Here is a 22520-nt window from a genome sequence, read left to right as displayed (position 1 = left end):
CTCCCCTGTCTAAATAGCGATGAAACAAATAAAGAAAAATATATACTGGTTTGACCTCCCCTGCTTTTTGGAGTTCTACTCTCTTCCTCCCCTGTAAGAAACTTGATCTTCTCATTGATAACAAATCCCTTGACTTTCTCTCCCTTTTCCTTGTTCGAGAAATCACTCAAAATCCAATTGCCATTTATTGCACTGTCAGGGCATTCTGCTAGGTCAGGCTGATGATTTTTTCTTTCTCTCTGCCTACCAGAGCAACCCCTGGGGCATCATGCTGCCTCCAGCCACTAAGAACAGCAGCAAAGAAAAAGGCCATGCCCCTCCGCAGCCTGGACATGGGACCCCCTTCACCAGCCAGGCTACACAGGAGAAATGAAGCAAATAAAATAATTTCTCAAGTATTAAAAAAAAAAAAAAGGGGGGGGGTGTAATAAAAATTTTCAAAAAGTAGGAATTTAATATAAAGGCACTTGTAATGCTCTCACTAAGGTTCAAAAGCTCAAGTGCACAGCCCAGCCTGTGGCCACACGCCACAGTGGCAGCAGTGGCACCCAGCACCCCAGCACTCAGGTGCCAGCTCCCTTCCTCGCTGCTCTCCTTACCCCTGAAGGCAGGGGCAGCTGCCAGAAATCCGAAATGCCTCCTGGTGCAGCCCAGCACCCTGCTGTGCTCTGCAAGAGTTCTGTTCCCCAGCCACTGACCTGATGTCATGCTTAAGGTAAATGTAAACTCTGTTCATCATGTCTAAAGGATGGCGCATTTAGGATTATGTTTTATTTTAAAGATATTGGTGAAGAAAGAAGAAAAATATAATTACTGTCAGTAAAGTTGATCGGGAAAGGTCTCTCTCCAGCTCCTCAGCAGCCACCTGGTTCTTTTCTGGCTATTGCCAGTGTCACAACGCATGATTTCTGGGCTGGCCTCAGGCTCTGTCCAGTCAGATGCTCCATCAAAGACTTTAACCATGCAAAAGTTTCTCTCAACTTTTTTCAAAGATCCCACCAAGCAGGATAGCTCTTACTGGCTTACAAAACTTCCCATGCTGCCAAAAAGGTTGAATTCTCAGCCCAAAACTCATTCTATTTGTGTCTCCACAGGGGAAAAGGAAAAAAAACAACCCAAACACAAAACCCCCGAAAAGGAAAAAAAATATCTCTTTGACTTCTTAAGGGTTTTTTTCCACTTTCTGTGATGGAATTTCCATACTCCAGGCACTATCTCCTGTGCTCAGCTCTCTAGCAAGGAGAAGTTTAGATTCAGTGACGTGTAAAACCTTTCCCATTCCCTTGGCTTTTTATTGTGAACTGCTCAGTGGACCTTACATTATATTTTGATTTGTCCAATAAACACAAACATCGCAGGAGAATAAACATACACAGCTTGAGTAAGAATATACGCAACAGCAGCTAATCACTCTGGATGATAATGGGGTTTACATCACCAACCTCCAACTTCTTCCTCTTAAGCGTACTAGAATTACTTCGGACATAGAATAAATTTGCAAGCAAAAATAAAAACTTTAAAAGGCAAAACCTATTGTTTCTTGTGATATTTCTAGATCTTCTCTCAAACACAGTATTTTACAGATGCTGCTCGATGTCCTTATACAAGAGGCTGCATTGCAAAATGTCGTCTTACCCTTTGCTTTCTCCTACTTTCTGAATTTTTAGACTAAGGCAAATTTCCCTACTGTTACAAAAATATCATCATGTATTTTTAATGATTAGTATTATTTTCATACTGTGGCTTTGATTTCAGCCACAGAAAAAAACCCCTGTGCTTAGAATCCTTAGAATCAAAGAGGAAGGTGATGAAATAGTATTTTAATATTTTTTCCTCAGAACAAAATTCTGAGAGGATTCATCCCTCGTTTCCCTTGTTCACCTTTCTGGATCAGAAAGGTATCAAATGATTATATTGCAGACTTTAAATGCAACAGAATAAGGTTTTTTTGCTGTTGTACAGTTGTTGCTTTTTTCCAGCTTACTAACATTACCAAGAAATGGTACATAACACCATAACACATTAATAGATGTTGTTCTTCTAACGTCATCATATCACAATCTCTTCCTCTATGCATTTAGAAATATGTGAAATAAATAAGCAGAGCTTGTGGCTTTCTTATTTCTACAATACAGCAGAAAGAAAAGCCGATTAAAAGATTTATTCAAATATTTACACAAGACGCATTGTTGCAGTATTTAAAGCGTGAGCTTGCTCCTTTTACAAATCTCTTTAGCAGTAAGTCTTTTCTCCACCGTGTTAATAATATAACTTTTAAATGGTAGTTACAAGTTTCAATGAGTTCAACCGTTAATTAGGCATCCTCTCCAATTCCCTCTCTCCTCCTGTTCCCCCCCTCAGCCCCAGCACACCTTGCCTTTGTAGTGACCCGTGTTGGAGCCATCCAGCCCACCTCATCACCCCCAGGACCTCTCGACACTGCTCCCAACATCCTCCTACGTGCCAGCTGTGCTCTGCACATCCCCTTTGCACTCTCACCCTATGTACCCTTTCCCTACACACCTCCTTACGTTTGGAACTGTTTTGAAAGTGGGTGCCACATCAATACCCTCTGCATTTCAAATGCTTTTCAAAAAAAATATCTTTATCCAAAAGCCTGTGAAATATAATAGAAAATTAAGATCGCCATCCCGAACAGCATCAGTCATCATTACAAGTTGCACACTCCTGGAACCAGGAGTAGTCCTGAGGCAACAGCTCTATCTGCTCTTCCTGCCATTCCCCGTTTCCTGGCATTCCCAAAGAAACCAGAAAATGTGTCTGAAGAGAAATTAAGACACTCTGATATTCAAATAACTTCACGTATGGTAGACGTCTAAGCAGTGTGATCAGGACTGAACATTCCAAGTGCTCCTGTTGGGAGGGCACTGCAGGATGTCCCTGCTCCAGTGGAGCAGTGGAAGGCAACAATCTACTTTGAACACTGAAGGTAATTAAGTGCACATATTTACAGTATAACTATGTAGATCTAGAAAGTTAGCAGTGCATTCTACAATATTAATTCCTAATGTTCCTGAATGCATCCAAACATCAGATAAGTTAAACAACATGCATTTTATGCTCCCTATTAAAAACAATGGGATGCAGAGACATAAAAAAAAAAATAAATGCTTTGCCTATAGACATCTAACTGGTTTGTGGCAGAGCTGGGAGAGAACCTCAATCTGATCTAGCCTCTTGGGAGTTGTAAATGTATTACCTTCCCTATCATATAGGTATGGTGATCAAAGTCTCATGAATATGCACGCTGATTGCCAAACTATCTGGAATCCTTTAAAAAGTAATTCCTCACGAGTATAGCAGACCTACACCGAAGACCTTAGCTAGGAATAAAATCATTCTAAGTCAGCTTATATTTGTTTCACGTGACAATCATCAGCGCCATCATCAATTTTACAGTAATGTCAAGGACTAGTAAAAGTAATAGCCTCGGTTTCTCGATCGCTAAAGAAAAGAAATCCCATATTACAATGTATCAAAACTATGGACTGCAAACATAGGGAGTCAGACAAGTTCCTTCAAAGGCATTTTATAGATAATATATTATTGCAAACCAATTTACTCTCCCTCTCTGTTTCTGACTTCCACTTTAATTCCTACTAGCTGCCTTCTAACTTTTTTTTCAGTCCATGTTCCCCTGACAAGTCTGGACTCGGCAGCACTCGCACTGATCAGTGGAGACGCAGCCATTACTTGGGCGATGGCTGTGCTGCTCAGAAGTGGAAAGTAGTTTACAGGAGAAATGAGTATTAGTGCTGCAAAACCTCTAGCTGGTAAAATACCAGGTTGTGGTGGTGTGGTTTGTTTTTTCTTTTTGTTTTTTTTTGGGGGGTTGTGGGTTTTTTGGGGGAGTGGGGGTGGAAGTTTTCAGGTAGGCATCCATTAGACATAACTTGGAATAACCAAAACCTGAAACAGTTAAGATTGATGTAAGTGCTGAAATCCTAAAAGAAACATGCCTACACTAGTAACGTAACCAACTTGTTCATTCACCGGCTTTTTGAGTAATAGAATCTTTCTTCTCTCAACTTAAAGTCAGGTTCAGAAGAATAACAAAAGTTCCTTCCTTCATTTTATGATATGAAATAAGCTTAGTAGCTCAAGCTGCATTGTAAGCTCACAGAAGAATACATAAAAACATCACTACTAAATATCTAAAAAAGTTTGCAGGCACAGGAGTGTAAAATTGGTCACACTCTAAATATATTCCTGAGTGCAGTGAGGGGATCTGTTCAGGATTAAGAAATCTTCCACGGGTGCTTTAGTTCTTTTAATGATAAATGCAGAACTTCTGGTTCATGAAACAACTAAATGCATTACAGCATAGGTGAGAACGTGCAAGAAGAGCAGCGCTTGACCCTGTCCTACTACACAGTTTATCTACAGGAGTTTATCACAGACATAAAGGCTTGTGATCGAGCTCCGAGTTCCTTAGTATAGGAAATTATCTTCCCTGTGCAAGTGTGCCTTCTGCTTGCAGAAGAATGGTAGGGCCAATTAACATGCCACGGCAGCAATCCATGTTACAGAGCATACCTTACAATGTATTTACATTTAATACCTTAATATGTAAATCTTACAGAGAGAAAACCTCCCAGAACAGCCTGGGCTTCATATTTAAATTAAAAAAAAAAAAAAAAAAAACCAACAACTAAATGTAATTTATAAACATATGTTTAGAGTGTATAAACATAACTGCCTTAAGAAGCTATTGCACTCACACTTGGATGCAGCTCACTCATAAAGTGCTCAACCAGCAACATTTGTTTTAGGATGGATGTTTCTATGATTCTTTAAATAAAATAAACCCAGCAAGTTACCTAGACAGCAATAACATGGTAATAATTCAACACAGAAATATGTCTCAACTATTATCAGCACGAGAAGTAAAAAGAAAGCAAAAAAAGGGAATAAAACATTGTTAAGTAGCCAGAACGATTACCTGTTTGCATGTACCAAAACCAAGCCACAAACAAAAAGAATATATTAAGCTGGGGCTTATCAGTATAAACGCATATTAGATACCTAATTAACAAAACAGTGTATGTCAGATAATTAATAACACTGCCAATAACAACAGTAAAGAAATAACACCTGAAATGCAAAACCTCTTCAGAGAAAAATACCCACCCAATGTTTCCATCATGAAATAAATGGGTGTTGCTGTATAAAGAAACGCACGGTGAAATACTATAATCATTTCTGGTCTTTGCTAAGGCAAAGAGCTGAATGAAAAGGGTTTGCAGCTAGCAGATAACAAATGAAGGAACAACAGTCTGTCTTTTGCCACTCCACCCCTCCTCACAGAACCAAAGGGCTGGACACAGTTCTTACATCCCTGACAGATAAAATTAGCTAATGACAAGCTTTGGATTCACCTAGTAAATCCAGCAAAGAATATACAAGTAAACTTATAGAAAAAAGGCTGCTGCTGGCAAACTTGAAAGCTTCAAGTTCTTTCAGATCAGAACGTGCAGAAAATCAATTTATATATGAATTTTTATTTTTCTTTTATAACAACTCCACAGTCAGATGAAGTCAAGCTCACCATCTGCTACAGATAGAAATACAGCTACATTCAAGAATTACATTATAAAACTTCTTTGTAAAGTTTATAAGCAAGCTGTTCTTGTCAGAATTAAAGTAATTGTGCTAACACATCTTAATAATCAATCAGGCTTTAAATAAAGAGTGACAAAAGTCCACATATGGATGACAAGCTGTTCTACAGTAAATATTTTTGTATTTATTGAGAAGGGGTTTATGGCAGTTTAGGACATATTCCACCAGGCATTTCAGTCTAAACTACTTACAGACTAATAAAAACAAGACGAAAACCCTGTTCTGAAATCCTCACCAAAACTTAGTTTTGAAAATAGCTTTATCCTAATCCTATTCCTATTTAGTTATGCTCTTACTTCATCATACAATTAAAAACTTTTCCCAGCTGGTGGCCATTCCAGAATGCAAGGCTTTTAGTAACCTGTATTTTTTAAGAAAGTCTTTACTACCAAGTGATGCTGAATGTTTCCATCGAAGAGAAAATGCAAATACAATGTAAATTTACCATAGTAGCTGATCCTCTAAAGCAGAGTAAATTCTCTTTTCATGTTAATATTCCGCTTTTTCATGTATTTACATTTGTTAAAGCTATTTGTAATATTTCTGCAGCTGACAGGATAGAGTATAAAAAGTCTCAAAAGTTCCTTTTCCACATACTCAATTTAGAAACACAATTTACAGTAAAACAGGAGCAAAAGAAAATCTCATGTCCAGTAGGTATAACATTGTTTTTCATTTTCTGTTCCATTTTGAGAAGTTAGAAGGCACATATTGCAATTAATAGTGTTAACTACTTGCTACAAGTTCATTACATGTTACTGTTTCGTTATAGCAACTATTCAAGTAGCTCAATACAGCACCAAAAGAAGTTTTTAAAACACCTGAATGAAATAATATACTGTATGCAGTCACATACAAACATGCATCTTCTAAAATAAATTCTAATGCAGATAAGTAATCTTACCCTGATGTTGGATCAACAGCTATGGCCTTAGGGTTGTTAAGATCCAGCTCAATGAGGGTAACGCACACTGATCCGTTCTGGTTGCAAGCAAAGATCCTGTCACTGACGTGATCCACAAAGTAAAAATTTCCAGTGATCCAGTCAATTGCTATTTGGTGTACATCTGACAAAAAAAAAAACAAACAAACCAACAACAACAACAACAAAAAAACCACAAACAAACAAAAAAAAAATCTCAGAAGTGCAGTTGTAATGCAAGTAACAAAACTGCTAGCTGCTTCACCAGACAGGTGCTCTACTCAGTTAAACAGCTTCATCTGCTTTTACAAGCATTACATAGTATATAATAAGGAACCCAATTCTCAACACACAAATATTGGTTGCAGAGATAATTTTCGTTTTAACTTCAAAAATCTGATTGCAACTTCAAGGGCATGAAAGATACACTTTTTGTTAACTGAAATATTTTAAAGCTTGTCATTGCAAAGTTTTTTATGGTATATTCAGAATGAACATCGCTGAATGATGTTGCATTATGAAAAGGGTCCAAAATGCTGGTGGCAGCAGGTTGCAGAGGAAAGGCAGCATCTGAAACCACTCAAGTTCTGAAGGTCATGTCCTAGGATGTCTGTTACAGCACAGGGATTCTACACTGATAAAGCTTATAGGAGTTTATTAATTATGTTTAAAGGGGACTAAACCCAGGTAATGAATACTTCACGGAAATTCAAAGAAACTGTGGGTAGATATGCATGTCCAAAACCACTGAGTGGAACAGCAGATGTGTGTACAAGGATCTGTTTTCATTTAAATAACTTTTTTTTGTCGTTCTGGGAAACCTTGATGAAGCCAGATTTCTGATTCAACTGCCACAATAAGGAGCATTAACTTAAATGTCTGTGTAATACTTATGGAGAGACATTCCTTGACAGCAATGCTGAGAATTTTCTTTCTTGGGAGGCAAGGATTGCTCCACAAATATCTAACATAACTGTTTTAAAACAAGGAGTTCTTTTTTCTTGTGGGATCCTGGAACTACTTTTTGTTAATGTCTTCTGTATCCTGCATTTTTCTTCTAAGTCAACCTACCTGTCCATACATAATCTTACTGTTAGTGTAAGCAAAAGTATAAGAAGCTCAAAGAATATAAATTTATCAAATTCAATTAACTAGGATTTCTTTACTTTTTATTCTTGTTTACAGCACTATACTGATAAAACCCTGTAAGACAGAACTAGTTATTCTTAAATTAAGAATAAATCAATTACTATAACAATGTTTCCTGTCCAGTGTTTTAAATTTTAAATAATAGTGAGTTTATATTTTCACATATATATTCATTATAATGCAGTGATTTCAAAATACTTCTAACATAAGTCTCAATTCTTTCATGATGAGAGAAGCCAGATGTGATAAAATACCAATTAACACCATAGTTGGGTTTTGGGGTTGTGGGTTTTTTTTTTGTAACTGTCAGTTTTCTATATTTCTATCATCCTTCTGAAGTTGAATATTTAGAAATTTTTTTCAACACTCCAAGAAACTGTTGCTACCATCACATACACGATGCACTGGAGAATACAAAGTGAACTTGTTTCAGGGGAAAAAAAAAAAAAATTGTCAATAACTGAGAGCTTAGGAATCATGCATTTGCTAAGTACTTAAAGAGACATGGAGACTCATGCATTGCCCTTCAAAGTCCAAGTAACATAAACACGATTTTCTCAAGAAAATATCAAGAAGAGCTACCAGCTGTATTCCATCTCAGCCATCCCATTATGCAGTTCAGTGCTGTCTCTCCTATCTCAGTTTTCTCCCCTTCCGCTATTCATTTTCCTTTTAATTCAAAGCAAGTATTATGCCTCTTCCCCTCTGAAAGCTTTTACTACAAAGATATGCTGAGCCAGAAAAGATGCTCCATTTAGTCCAGTATCCAGCCCCCAGAGGAGGCCAATGTTCAAATGAACCATGAGATGTACATGAGCACTAATATATTTTAGACAATAGGAAGGAAAAGTTTTTCCCTGTCCAAATTTAATACCGGACATGTGTTTCAAAAGGTCAGCAAAAAACTCTGTCCCTCTGGAAATCAGTAACAGGTAAAAGTATTTTCAATATGTTTGCTTTCTGTTTCCAGAAGTTGGATTAATGGAATTAAAGGCTTATGGCTCACTGATTCAATGAGAGTTTTGAAAATTGAAGATAGGCTTCCATGTAACAGAAGCATTTCTGAAAGTACTATTTATAAAGGATGAAAAGTTACAAAAAGGGAATCAATTGTAAATATTTGTAGAAATAAAATTAGTAATTAAATTCCTGCCATGAGAGCTCTGGAAGATCGCCATGCATTGGGAAATGCATGGATAGGAACAGATTAAGTATCAGCCCGCTGGAGGAGGGTACACTTTTCTTCTTAACAAGTAGGAAAAATAACTGTTTAAATAAATCTGACATATACCTGAAAGGCATGTCGCACACAGATTATTAGATCTGTTACGGTAACAATACTCACATTTATACAATGTTGGCTCTATTCTTTCCTTTGTTATTCATTAACATATCACAGGAAATGGCACTAAACAGGTTTCCAATACGGAAAACAAGGATAATTAATTGAAGGTCATATTAGGGATAACCATTTTCATCAAATGGTTAAAGCTGAGGTTGCTCAGCAATCCAGGAAAGTGAGACATCCAGAAGCAACTTCACACCACAACCTTTGTGTCAAAGACTTCAAAAAGCATTGGTAGCTCTTAACACCTATTTACTTGATTTCCCTTCCCCAGCAGGTTGTCTTTGAGAGGGGCATGGAGGTACCAGCAGCACAGACCATTTGGGAGACTTACGCTCATTACAGCTGCAGTTCTTGAAAAGCTCTGCATTACAAAGCATGCTATGCTTAAAGAATTCATCATAAGTTTCCTGAAAGAGTGGCTCATTAATTTACATTTTTATTCTGAAGTCTGCTCCACAAAATGGAGGACAGATCTCCCACTAAGCAAAGAACACTTCTCTAAAAACCAGACCTGCCGGGGCAGTACGTAACTGTAATCTACTTATTAACCTTGGAGGTCAATGCACAGTGGCATCTGCATTTTAAAGTTACAAATATGCTGTATATTGTAGATACCACTGATCGATCTGGTTTGGGTTTTGTCTTCATTGTACCATGCGCTCTGCGGCGAATTGCACACATCCAATTTCTCACAAGAGAAGGAGTTTGTAAAGAACTGGCAACGTACAGTCCCCCATAAAATTATACTCTACATGAAAAATCCATGTAGTGAGCAGATAACAGTTTTTATGAATCAAACTTTTAATCTTTAAGGGTTTGCTAGCAGCTACGCAATAAGCTGCTTTGAATCGCTCTCCTGTTATCACTCAAGTAAAATTCACTGTATACCACAGAGATAAGGTTTTGGTTGCACTGGGGACTTTTAAAATATTTATAACCTCTTGTACTCAAGAAGTTACTAATTCATTTAATGCCTATTTCTGCACTCATATATTAAAACCCAGTATGTACAGATGTCTAGTTCACTCACATCTTTAAATTAATTAATCTCTTATTCTTTCATTCACACAGTTTCAGCAGTCTCTGAAAAGAAACATCTCCTCCTGAAAACATACATATTTATTCTAAGCAATCTTGTATATACCTTTGAGGGTTTTCCCTATATTAATAACAGTCTCCTTGGAGCATTTCTGCCAAATGTGATCATCCTTCCTTTATTACTTTCTAAAAACTATGATTTCCTCTTAAGAACTTCATAAAGAATGGTTAAGACATCATATCGTCTAAATTTTACTCTATTTAACGACATTATCTAGACCATGGGTACTAGCAAAAGCGTGTCTAGAAGTATACTTTTTCTATTTTTCTTAACATACAAATATTATTATATCTTTAGAGAAAACAGTAATTTTATATGAGGGTGGATAAATCCTCAAAGGGTACTGGAAATGTATGTTTTATGGCCAAAATATAGTTTGTGAAAATCTTAGCCACATTGAATGATTCTCTTCTTTCACTTATATTTCAAACATATACCTTGTACTGTATGCTTTACTACATGTATTTCAATTCCAAATCAAGACTTGCCCAACAGTTCAGTTAACAGAACAGAGGGAAAAGCAGTGCCATATTCTTGTACTTGAGCTACTGTTACAACCAAAGATTCAGCAATTTTTTTTCCAGATTTTGAAGAAAGACTGGAAAAGGAAAAATTAGTAAGTTTTCTCCATTGATGCACTTCAGTAAAAGCATCCTGTGTTTTTAATGTGAGAAACGATCTAATCACACTGCTTTGAGGAACTCATAGGAGTTGGAGTTGGGAGTCTTTTTTAGAAAGTACTCACTGAACTGGGTGGATGAAATATAATAAGAATAAAAAATGCTCATTGCACCTTCAGTATGTTTCTGGTCAATAACAGAAGAGAGAGACAAACTGTATTTTAAGGGAAAGAAGTTAGCTTCTGTGCCTTATACACTTAAAATCTTTATTGCTCTGCAAATGACTGCAATAAGGAGTGCCTAAAGGAACTTGGAAATCTACTCAAGACTCCAGGTTTAACATTTTTAATGACAGTTACTATGGGAAGTTACCACCATGATTTGTTCTTTCTCTTTGGGCATGGTTTTGTACATTTATACATTCATGTATGTATGTATGTATAAATTCATTATGGATTTCTTGCTGGCCTTTAAAAAAAAATAACGTATATATAGGAAAGTGCTTAAAAATAACCTTTATATTTGTCACTTTTTTTTTTTCCCAAAAGTTGATCTTAAAGGAAGAAATCTTTTGATTTACCCAAAAAGCTTAAAAAAAATAAATAAAAATTGAAAGGAACTAAATTTTCTTCCATAATCCACATACATCTCTTCTGGATGAATGTAACATCCAAACTTCCATACGGGTATTTCATGCTGTGTTCTGGGTTTGCTTGAGGGAGATGAGAGAAGGGGAAGTGGTTTAAAAAGCGGTGGTTCTATCTTCAGCAAAAGAGCATGGGTGAGCAGTTCCCTGACTCCCTGTTAGTGCAAGCTCAAGCCACAGCTGGGAGAGGGAAATGTCTGATACCTTTACTGCACCAACGCATCAAGTGCTTATTTTTCGGAAATCTTTCCACTTTGCATAGAACAGCTCGATGTTGTCACAGGTAGCCAGGTTTGCTAAGAGTCACTGGTTTAATTTATTCTTTTATACAAGCACGGTGGTTTTGAGGATTGTGCAACACTTGTTGGGATGGCTGGCCATATGCTAGGGGAATAAATGTGTCGGAGAAGCAAGAAAGGATGGTTGTAATAAAACTTTCAGGAGCTTAGCATTTCTGTAATGAGCATCCTAACACACGGAAGATGTCAGCACAGTCCCCAACGGTAGTGCAATATTGGAGTGCAAGGGTGGTGCTGCTCAAGTGCCTCATGCCAGAAAGAGTCACCTTCTGGTCCCCCTTCCCCCAAAGGCCAGGACAACAGATCTGCAGATCTCCCAGGCATGTTCACACCCGCTTACTCTACAACCTGTTATGTCAGTAACTGTTTGCCTCCAGGGCTCGCTTTCATAAACCAGCCCGGAGAAACAAAGAGTTTGTTTCCCGGTATTTTGACTAATGAAGATTCTCCTGCTTCCCGCTGAGCCAAAAGAGGTGAGACAGAAACGAAGGTAAAAAAAAAAAAAAAAGGAAGAAGAAAAAAGATTAATCTGGAAGCCAAAATCATGAAAAACAAGATAACATTAAAAAAAAAGTAAATGGGACAACATGTTCTGAGACATTTTGCCATTTCCTTTTTTAGTCCTCAGGGTCTATTTTTTCCCACATATATGCATTATACTAACCGCTATACATCCACAACTAGAAAGGTGCTTCAATTTTTTTAACTGAAACTTGATATTTTAGCAGGTGAGGCTTTATGAACTGTGCAGAGTAGCAAAATAATAGAAGTGCCAGGCATGGCTTGACTTGCTTAGCTTCATTTACTATCTATTAGGAAAAAAAAAAAAAAAAAAAAAAAAAAAAGGATGGATTTATAAAGGAACAAACAAATTTTATTCTAAAGAACAGTAGCAAGCAAGTTGCAGATTGGCTTTTTTTTTTTTTTTCCACCTGAGTAAAAAGACAAGTTTTGAATAACAAGAAAAACAGTAGCAAGACTTTCTTTTTCTAAAATAGCCAGTAATGGTGCGACCAGGTAAACAGTAGTTAAAATATACATAAATGACAGGCGGTGAAATCTTGCAGCAGCACTGGCTTTGCTGTGCCTCCCTTCTGAGAGTCACGTTCCTAATTAGCAGCCCAGACTACCTCCTACTGACACTGTGGCTTGGGAAAGTTAGACTGGCATAGATTTTTCTGTGCCCCTTATACTGACAGCACTTTGCCATAATTATGTCTGCAATGTCATTTACAAAATATGACTTTTATTAAAAATGTCACCATTTAATAACTTAGGCACACTGGTGTCTAAACTTTTAACATCCATGTCCTTAGTGATTATAACATGTTAAAAAATGAAAAATCAAATGAAAAATATCCATCTATTTTTTTTCAAATGACTCATCCTCAAATATCTACTTCCTTTGAAATAAAATCAGCCTTCTCATATACTATTTGTAAAGAGTACAATGCAAAACCTTAAAGATACTGAATTTAAATAAGCAGTTTAAAGCACCCAGACTTCAAGTTTCTCAAAAGAAAAGAAAGCCTTTCCTTGTTTGCTGACTAATGTAATTTAAAGTTTAATAAATTGGGTTAATGTAGAAAATACAGTTGGTATTATTCCAACCCTACAGGATATTAGAAGATATTGCTTAAAAAAAACCCCTATAAATGTGAACATTTAGACAACAACAGTTTCCCCAAGCTGAACAATTTTCAAAAATATGAACCTAATATAAATATTATGAATACTTAATGAAAGCATCGTGATCACTCACGAAGACACCTAGTCTCTCTCAGAGACGTAGTCATATCCAGTCACTCAGGCATCCAGCTTCCAACTACGCAGAGAACACATTTAGGCACTTATTCCATATGGGCATTTCTCTTTTCTTTGACTGACGTAGCTGACTTACCAAGAAAAGATCCAACGCCTGCAACTTTGCATAATTTAGGAGTTTTTAAAATTAGCAGTTCCATAGCTTTCAAAGGCCTCCATGAAGACTGTGAGACAGCCTGGCCTACAAAATCCCTTCTAGTCCTCACACCTATGAGTTAGTGTCAGGGCAGTGGTGACAAGATATGGCCAGAGAAGCCAGCCAGCTTGGGGGCGCCTGAAGCAGTACAGCTGTGTCTGTTTGCCACTCAGCTCAAAACAGAAACAGCCTGGCTGGTGGCCCTGTCCTACCCACACCTTGCCCCGCTACAGTCCTCTTCTACACTTCAGTTTTTACACCACCTAGATGTTTTAAGGTTTTTGATGGGTTAATTCCTTAGGCTGCTACGAGACACGTTACTACAGATGGAAGTTGGGTAACAGACTGTTAATGACAAACATGCTATATAGTATGTTGGCTGAACTTGAACGTCGAGCAGGTACTGGAAGAGAAATTCAGGTTTAATGATAAGCTTCTTCCTCCCACTGGGAACCCTGGGATCTACAGAAAAATAGCAATTAAAAAAAAATATATCACATCTTGCTCTTCTAGCAAATCCCTCTGTTTGCAGAGCTTTCAGAGGAAATGTGATGATGGTGGACCCTGGGTATGCTGGGGTGCCTTTGCTAGGAATTTTAAAGCAGGGTAGCAAAGCCTGGTCCTAAATTCTTTAGCGTATTTCTTCTTTTACTCATGTTACAGAACGGTTCTACCACGGAATGCATCAAGTTTCTGGAATGCGTAAAATGAGTGAAATTTTCTATTACTGTCTTGAGTCTTGAGTCACTGAGCTGGCTGTGATGCCAACAGATTAAACGAGTAAGGAAAAAGTGAAAAAAACGAAATAAGGGCTTTATGAATGGTCCTATCTTTTAATCCTGAGTGTTAAGATTTTTATAAGGAACAATTTTTCTGACATCAATCTCACGTCAGAATAGTTGAAGACCATAACGTTTCTAATTTCTGCATTACTGAGTTTCAAACACATTGCCCAGTGATTGTAAACTTGTAATGGGGTCCCAGTAGCCTGCATACACGCTGAACAATAAAGACAGATTTATAGAGGTACATAGCTATAAGTGTCTTTTTTTTTAAAAAAAAAAAAAAAACAACAAACAACTGCACATTCAAAAGCTTCTTATAAATCTGCTGAGACTGTAAATCAAACCCAGTTATTTACTTCAAAGCAGTTAAGTCATCCACTGTTAAAATTAAAGCATAATTCAGCCGCAATAGGCATTCCATCAAGCATGTGGACTAAGAACTGCTGCAGGGAAAACGACGTGGCTGCATTAGGCTCCAACACTTGCCTTGTTGAACCAACTTCCATCAAAGGCAAAAGTGTACAACCTTCCACCTTCCTCAGACTGCCTGCTGCACGGATTATGAACTTCATAAACCATTGTCACACAAAACATAAAGGTCACTTAAACATTTTCACATAAAGACGCTAAGCAGTAGAGTATTACAATTTTAAAGATATGTCAATAAAATGTGGAGTTACTTTAGCAATACAAAATATTTAAGGGAAAAGACTGCCGGAGAAAGTTTGAACAGTTTAATAGCAGTGGTAGACGATGGTGCTTTAAGGATCACTTTTGGAGGGATAATGTAGATGTAAATAAATTTCATCAGCTCTTAAAGGGTTCAGAACAAAGGAAACTTGCACTGTAAATTTTTAGTAGAAGGTAACATTCATCAGACAACAGATCCAGTTCACAGGATCTGGAGTACGCTGTACATTTCCTGCAGGTAAAACAGACGTTCTAGCTTTGTAGGATAATTTCATTTTGAGGCAACTGCAGTTGCTATTAGCAATATAAGGTCTAGACAATATGAATATGCAGTACATGATGTTACCTACTGCTATAGATTAATCTGTTTGTTTTCCCCAAAGGGCACTATTACATTTAATTTTAATCAGAAGGTAAAACTGACCATAGATTATTTAATGCTGATATATAGACATATTCACATTGTGCACAAAAGTCTTTATCTTCACCTCAAACATATTAGAAGAAGACATTATGCGTTCAAAAAAATTTTTGCTAAAATAAATTTTATTACAGACCTTGTTTATATTATAATTAAAATCTGCATACAGAATCAAATTTAAATCCTGCTTGAGAATTATGACTTAAAGTTAAGAATTTTTAAAATATCTACAATTATACAAAAATATAACCTGCATCGTTAGCAAATACTGAAACAAACCCACATCATATACCTTAATAGATGAGATAGCCTCTTTTTTGAGTGAATAAGGAAAGAAAAAAATAAATTCTTATATCAAACGGTGTTAAGATGTTTTCCTCCTCCTTTTCTCTCCCTCTAACAGAAGAATCAGTCACCATCTGATGCCATCAGCATGCTTGTACTTGTGCAAAATACTCAAAACCTCCATGCAGCACCCACTGATTTCACCTGCTTCATATTATAGTTTGAGCAAAACAAACAAGATGCCTGTGAACACTGACTGCCCACCAACTATAACAAATGCATTCTCATGCAGTCATCACCTCATCCTCCCTTTATTCGTATTTGTCCTTGTCTTCATCCATTTACTACATCTTTTCAATATCAAAATAGTAACCTTTGAGGACAATGATTAACTGTGATTTGACCAACAAATCAGACAACTTCCCTAAAGAATTGCTATTATTTATAAATATTTATAAATAAATAAAGACCTAAAATAATGGGATTGTTGACGTAATTAAAAAAAAAAAAGAAAAGTTTTTTTCTTTTTCCTTGCTAATTTATCTCCAGTAATGCAAGGAAAAAACCAAACCAAAACAAAATGTGCGTTTAGCATTATGAATTAACTATTTTCCTATCTGTTCTTACCAGACATCAGGCCACTGGTTTTTTTTCTTTTTTTGGTTTATTTGTATCATCATCACTATATGTAGAGGGATGAAGCTGGGTTAATTCGCATTGATAATGCACTGCTGTGGGCTGGCTGCAGGGGCGGCGGGTTGGCTGATGTAGATCAGGTGCAGCTGGGGCTGGTTCTGGTAAGGGGTTGGGCAGCCAAGGAAGAGAGAGCAGCCGAGGAAGAAGCAGCAAGAGAAGAGAGAGTGGACCCTGGATGAGGGGAGATGAGGAGAAGGCAGCAGAGGGACTGGCACGAAGAGTGTGTTGGTATGAGATGGTAAAACACCCTGTTGCAGCTTGGTAGTTTGGAGAGTGCTGCGACAACTGTAGTGCTGGGATCCCGCTATTGGTTTACCTGAGTGTTACCTTAAAATGGAATACTACATAAATTCCATTTAAAAGTCTCATAAACCGCTGAAGTAGCTGTTGTTTCCAGTAATATGACTCAAACTCAAGGTTCTTATATTTACAGAACTTGAACTTTGCTTTCAGAAAGCTTTGAGCCCTTTCCAAAACTGGCCACTTTAGAGAGATATGAGGCCATAATCCCACTTCTTCTCAACCACAGAAGCCTTGTGTACTTTGTGCTAACTACTCTTACCTTGTGCATCCCCTATCATTTTAGCATTTCAATTTTTAAACCTCACAGCATCCCTATGCCACATGGAAATACTGTTATCCTCATTTTACATTTAGAGGGGAAAAGACAAGATTACTTGCTAAATGTCATGCTGTAAGTCTTGGGGAAAACAGTGGTCTCCTGACTACCAGCACATTGCCCTTCTTCCTAAAGCACTCCTCCTTTCATGTAAATGGTGAAAACAATTTGTCCCAACACTTGCAATGAAATACAGAGGAGAAACATGAGTATGCGTTGTGTACCTCCTCCGGATCCCCTCTGCAAGGCATGCTCTTGTCTTCTTTTAGTAGTATTTTTGGCCTACCCTAATGTTAAATCCCTTCTGCAATGAAGGCAGCAAGACACATGTTGCTAATGCTCTCTGTGTTTAAGGGCGAGCAGGAGCACAGCACTGGGCGCTGGCCAGGCTCTGCCTTCACCTTGCCCGGCATCCTTCCAGCCAGCAGCTGGCTCTGCCTTGCACCAGGCTCTCCAGATAATTTGACAGCAGTGTATTTTAAATTATTTTCACAACAGCTATCTTGAAATAGTTTTTTGCTTCATCTACTTCATAAAAGAATAATTGTCTGTCCCAATATATGTTTGCCAAAGGAAAAACTCCAAAAACTCATATCGTAACCAATTATGTTGGAAGACACAGAAAATGGATTACAGCTCATTCACTGTTGTAAAATACATGTTTTCCCACTAATTCATCCAACTTGAGCTGCCTTTTCCCAATGGGTTCATTTCTGATGCTGATACAGTGGCTATGAGTATTTACTTGAACAGACTCAATGACTAACCAATATATCCTCCAAGGAGTTATAAAATGAAAATAGATGTTTTCACTATATGCGTAACTACAAGAGAAAGACCACCGAAATTTTAAAATACATTATATTTATCTCCTTATGTAGAAATATAAAAATACTCCCTCATATTAAAAAATGGCATTATATACTTTAGTAAAATAGCAACAAATGACATGTAAGCTAGTCTAACCATGCCAAATGAGGGAGAGTCGCTGGAACTGCCATTTGTGGCAGGTATCCTCACACACTCCTCAATTAGCTCATTATTTTTGCTTATATACTGTGACAGAGATTTTACACAATTACACATGCAAAGACTACCCAAACTTTATCAGCAGCCTCAGAACTGTCATTGTGAATGCCTAAGTGAACATATCAAACTGCAGCTGTTTTGTGACATGTTGATAAAACACAGGGCTTCAGCTTTGCGCAAACATACCAACCCCTCCACAGATTCTGTTCTCTTCCCATTTCATTACTTTACAATGATTAAACCACTTCTTTCCAGGACTAAGAAATTGATACAGCTTAATCCTGACTTTAGCAAAAGTGTTTACTCCACTTAAAAGATTTGTTACATGTAATTTTTAATTTTCAGAAAATTTGCTTCACTAAAACTCCCATTAAAAAATATAAAGCAAAACCAAGATTTTATTTTCTCCAACCTAACTGACAAACAGTGGGAGGGACAGGATCTGTTCTTCCATTTTATTTCATAATGCTGACATGGTTTTCAGCATTTCAAATTCTACTCCAAATCTAAAAGTCAAAGGAAAGTTTTAAATCAAATATGCTTCATTCTAAGTAGCAATCCACAATGTACATTTTGTGGATTGAGAAGATAAAAATATTTCTATGAACTGGAGATAACAGGTTTTAAGCTAGTCATTGCTTCTGTTGTGCAAAGAAGTTAAAAACACAAAAAAACCAACCATACATTAAACCCCCAAATTAGATGGTGGTTTTAATTTGTCATGTCCACCACAGTGTAAATAATCATCACAGTTTTAACAACTTTTGCAAACATGCAATTCTTCTTTATGTAAGAGCTCCTGATAAAGTGCTAAGTAAAGAGCAAACTCTTTATTTTACTCTACCACGTACAAACTCTTTGGTTTGTCTCCATCATAAACTATAGTATAGCACAGAAATACCCAGGCTACAGAGAGCACAGAAAACAGACCAGCCAAGAGCCTGAAGCGATACAGCTTCAGTGACAAAGCAGTGTCAAAGATGCTGCAACTGGGTTTTTATATTATCTGATATGTAACTTCTGATTTCAGATTTACTGGGATTAATGCAATTTCTTATTCAATTATGAAAAGTAAGATCTTTATTAACTCTTTTTCCTGTATGAAAGCATCACATCAAAGTACGAGTTGCAAAGCACAGTCAGTAGAGGCCACCAGCTAGATCACAACTCACAATCATTGTTTTTATACTAATACTCATTTCATTGCATAAGATATGTAGGCAGATTTTTTTTTCTTCCTACTCCTTCCCAAAACGTACAGCAGGAAGGTATTTTTGGTATTACTATGCATCTGATATAGAAGGGCAAAGTCATAGTACATGTGATGAAGCCCCTGCAAATACTACCAGGGGTTGTGCCAGCTCCCTGTCGGTCACCTCCCTTATCATCTGGAGACGGAGCTCAGTATGCAGCAGGAACGGCACAGAGCATTCATAGAACTTCTCCAGATTTTAGCTGAAAACATACTGTTTCCCTATGGTTTTAGCTACTGGATAAATCTATCTGGGATGGATTTTGGTCTGTAATTGCTCAACTGATTAATTTTTGCTATCAAAATATGGTACCAGTTATGATGTTAGACAAACAATATATTGGGTTTCCAGTTTTCCTTATGTCCCTTTCTTTCCTATAAAGATAAAAGTACTTTTGAAGAAGCCACAGACTTTTCTTTTTTAATGTCATTGCAAGGCTGGTACAACTTGCATTCTATGACCTGTGTCTTGAGAGAAGTCTTTAGGAGGCAGAAGAACTAATTTTAATGACCTGATCCGAAGTGCATTAAGTAAAAAGAAAGTTTTCTAGACTTCAGTTGACTTTAGTGGTTTTTTTTAATGAAGACTGAATGAACTATTTGCATTAACAAAGTAATATCTGAAAATACGGCATATTTCCTGTCAATTAGTCTAATTAGAGCAAACTATGTGACATTAATTTATAACGAAATATTTAAACTGAAGAACAAACCCACTAATTATATCATTAAAAATGTGAAATTTATAAATAAAATCATAAAGTGCCAGTAGAAAATGAAAAAAAGTTCCTACATATATAATTAGTTGATGGTATCTAATACTAAAATATTAATCAGATATTTTACTGCTATTGAAGAGAGTTTCTAAGAGTGTGTGTAACCTGAAGCATCAAGTTCATAACCAACTTTACTGAAACAGGCAGGTTACAATTATATGTCTCCTATATATCTCCTATATACATCCTCATTAGAAGATAGGCAGAAGACACACTCTGTGCATACTAAGGACGTGTCAAGAGCCTGAAAGCTGTAGCACAAACAATAGAGGACTTTTAACAATAGCTGTAGCTAGACAGTTGCTTAGATCCTGCGTGGGACTAGAAAAGGGTAGAAGTTTAAGTTGAAAAAAAAAAAAAAAAAAAAAAAAGACCTTCTGGTTTCAGCAGACAGACAAAAAACCCTAACAGACCAGTGTTGGAATCAGAAGAACGAATAAGCATCTTTCCTGATCTCTGAGAAGGCTGGGCTAGGCAAATTTCTGTGTCTTCCTGGATATTTGCCCATTAGTGAAGTCCACAGTGGATTTACAGAAGGACAACAAGGTTAATTTTTGTGAAAATTATATTACAAAAAAAGGTTCAGTGTCTACCAAGTAAAAAACAAAGTGATGGCAACATGGTGCATATAGATGTCAAAGACTTAGGGGAAAATGTGTGTCTAATCCCTTAAAACATACATAATGTAATTCCACATTTCAGGCAAAAAGAAAAAAAAATACTTGTGGGTTTTGGGGTTTTTTTACTGATATTTCATTATTCTTGTATCTGAGGATATAAATGTGTTTATAAAATATTCACCACAAAACTGTGCATGTTATATTTGCAGCAACCTAGCTATCTATACATTAGATCTTTATATTCCCCACAATTACTGTATTCAATCTTCAAAACCTTGTTAACAAAATACAAATATTTCTGTTTTGCCAGCAGTATAATAATTCATTTTGAAGGAGAGGAACAAGTCCCTCAGCATTATGCTTGATAAAGATAAATCTACATGGTTACTGATACAACGACACAATGTCCAGGTTTTATTTACAGAATACTTCTGCCCCTGTGGGAGACGCTTGCTGGCTCTTGAATTTCCTCCCTGGTGCATTAGCTTTTCTGCCAAGGAGAGGGTGGGATGTAAGGCAGACACAAAAGTAACAGTCATGTCCCACTGTTAGGACAGTAATGAAGCTAATTAAGATGGAAGGCCAAAAATGGTCAGCTAGGAAGCTGACAAATCAGGGAGAAGGGAATCTGACAATTCAGCACTGAGAATATATGACATGGAGAGGCGCAGGCTTTGCAGAGACAGAATTCAGGACACTGCCCCAGGCAGAGCATAGGAGTTTAGAGAAGGGGCAGGGGGGAAGCAATCCAAAATATGCACCGAGAAATACCATTGAGAGAAGACATTTTCTATTCTATACTCAGTGTGAGAACTAACTGCCCAGGTCACGACTACCAAAAAGTATATAAAAAGAAAACAGCACGTCAGCTTCACTAAGAGCAGAAGAGTTTTGAGAGATGTCAATGAGAGATTAGTTGTGGAAACTGGCTAAGTAACAAAGCTTGAAGACAGTATTGTATCTGAATTACTGAAAAAATCCACTCATGGCAATTAACATACAGTTAATAAGTAGATCCTGTGTCAGAAAGGATGAAACGCAAGTAATATAACTTTTGAGGGAAATGCCACCAATTTGGGGCATCTGCTGTGGAAGCTTGTGCCTCAAAATAACGTAGTGCAATGTTACAGGGACACTAATCAAGCCGGTAAGCACAATCCCCAAGTCAAATTGGAAGGACTGTATCCAAAATAATCACCAAAAGCAGACAGAGCCTTCCAAACTAACACGTAGAAGCTCCTAATAGATGCTATTCTGTCTTAGGATCTCTGACATACAGATCATATCTTAATTTTTTGTGCAAACACCAACAAGCATCGAGATATATACAGCTGAATATATGAATACTATTCATTAAAAAAGATACTGGATTTGACCCACCACAGTCAAAGGACAAGATCCAACTGATTGTGCTTGTTGGCACAGAAAGCTTGAATGGAAAGATATGAAGTACCCTTATTCTTCTAGTAAACCTCTTGATCATACAAAAGGCTATGTATAACCAACAACCAGAAAAGACTAGCCAGAAGCTAAAGGCAGGAGCACACTGATAAAAGGACATTTCTGTAAAGGCCTAAGTATCCGAAGGACTCCTGTCATTACAGGGGACAGACAAACTGTATATAAAGGACAACTGTAAGACAGCATTGTTTCCTACACTA

General features: G+C 37.1%; 1 protein-coding gene across 1 annotated transcript in view; it reads right to left on the bottom strand.

Annotated features, from left to right (window-relative positions):
• LRP1B (LDL receptor related protein 1B) overlaps window positions 1–22520 on the bottom strand; it is a 379972-nt gene that overhangs the window by 341395 nt on the left and 16057 nt on the right. The window contains 1 exon segment of the mRNA XM_037398644.1: window positions 6548–6710. Coding sequence (XP_037254541.1) covers window positions 6548–6710 — 163 coding nt within the window.

Source organism: Falco rusticolus, chromosome 8 (genome assembly GCF_015220075.1).
Source record: "Falco rusticolus isolate bFalRus1 chromosome 8, bFalRus1.pri, whole genome shotgun sequence".
Lineage (NCBI taxonomy): Eukaryota > Metazoa > Chordata > Aves > Falconiformes > Falconidae > Falco > Falco rusticolus.
Note: the sequence above shows the minus strand (reverse complement) of the source record. Positions and strands in the feature narration are given on the sequence as shown.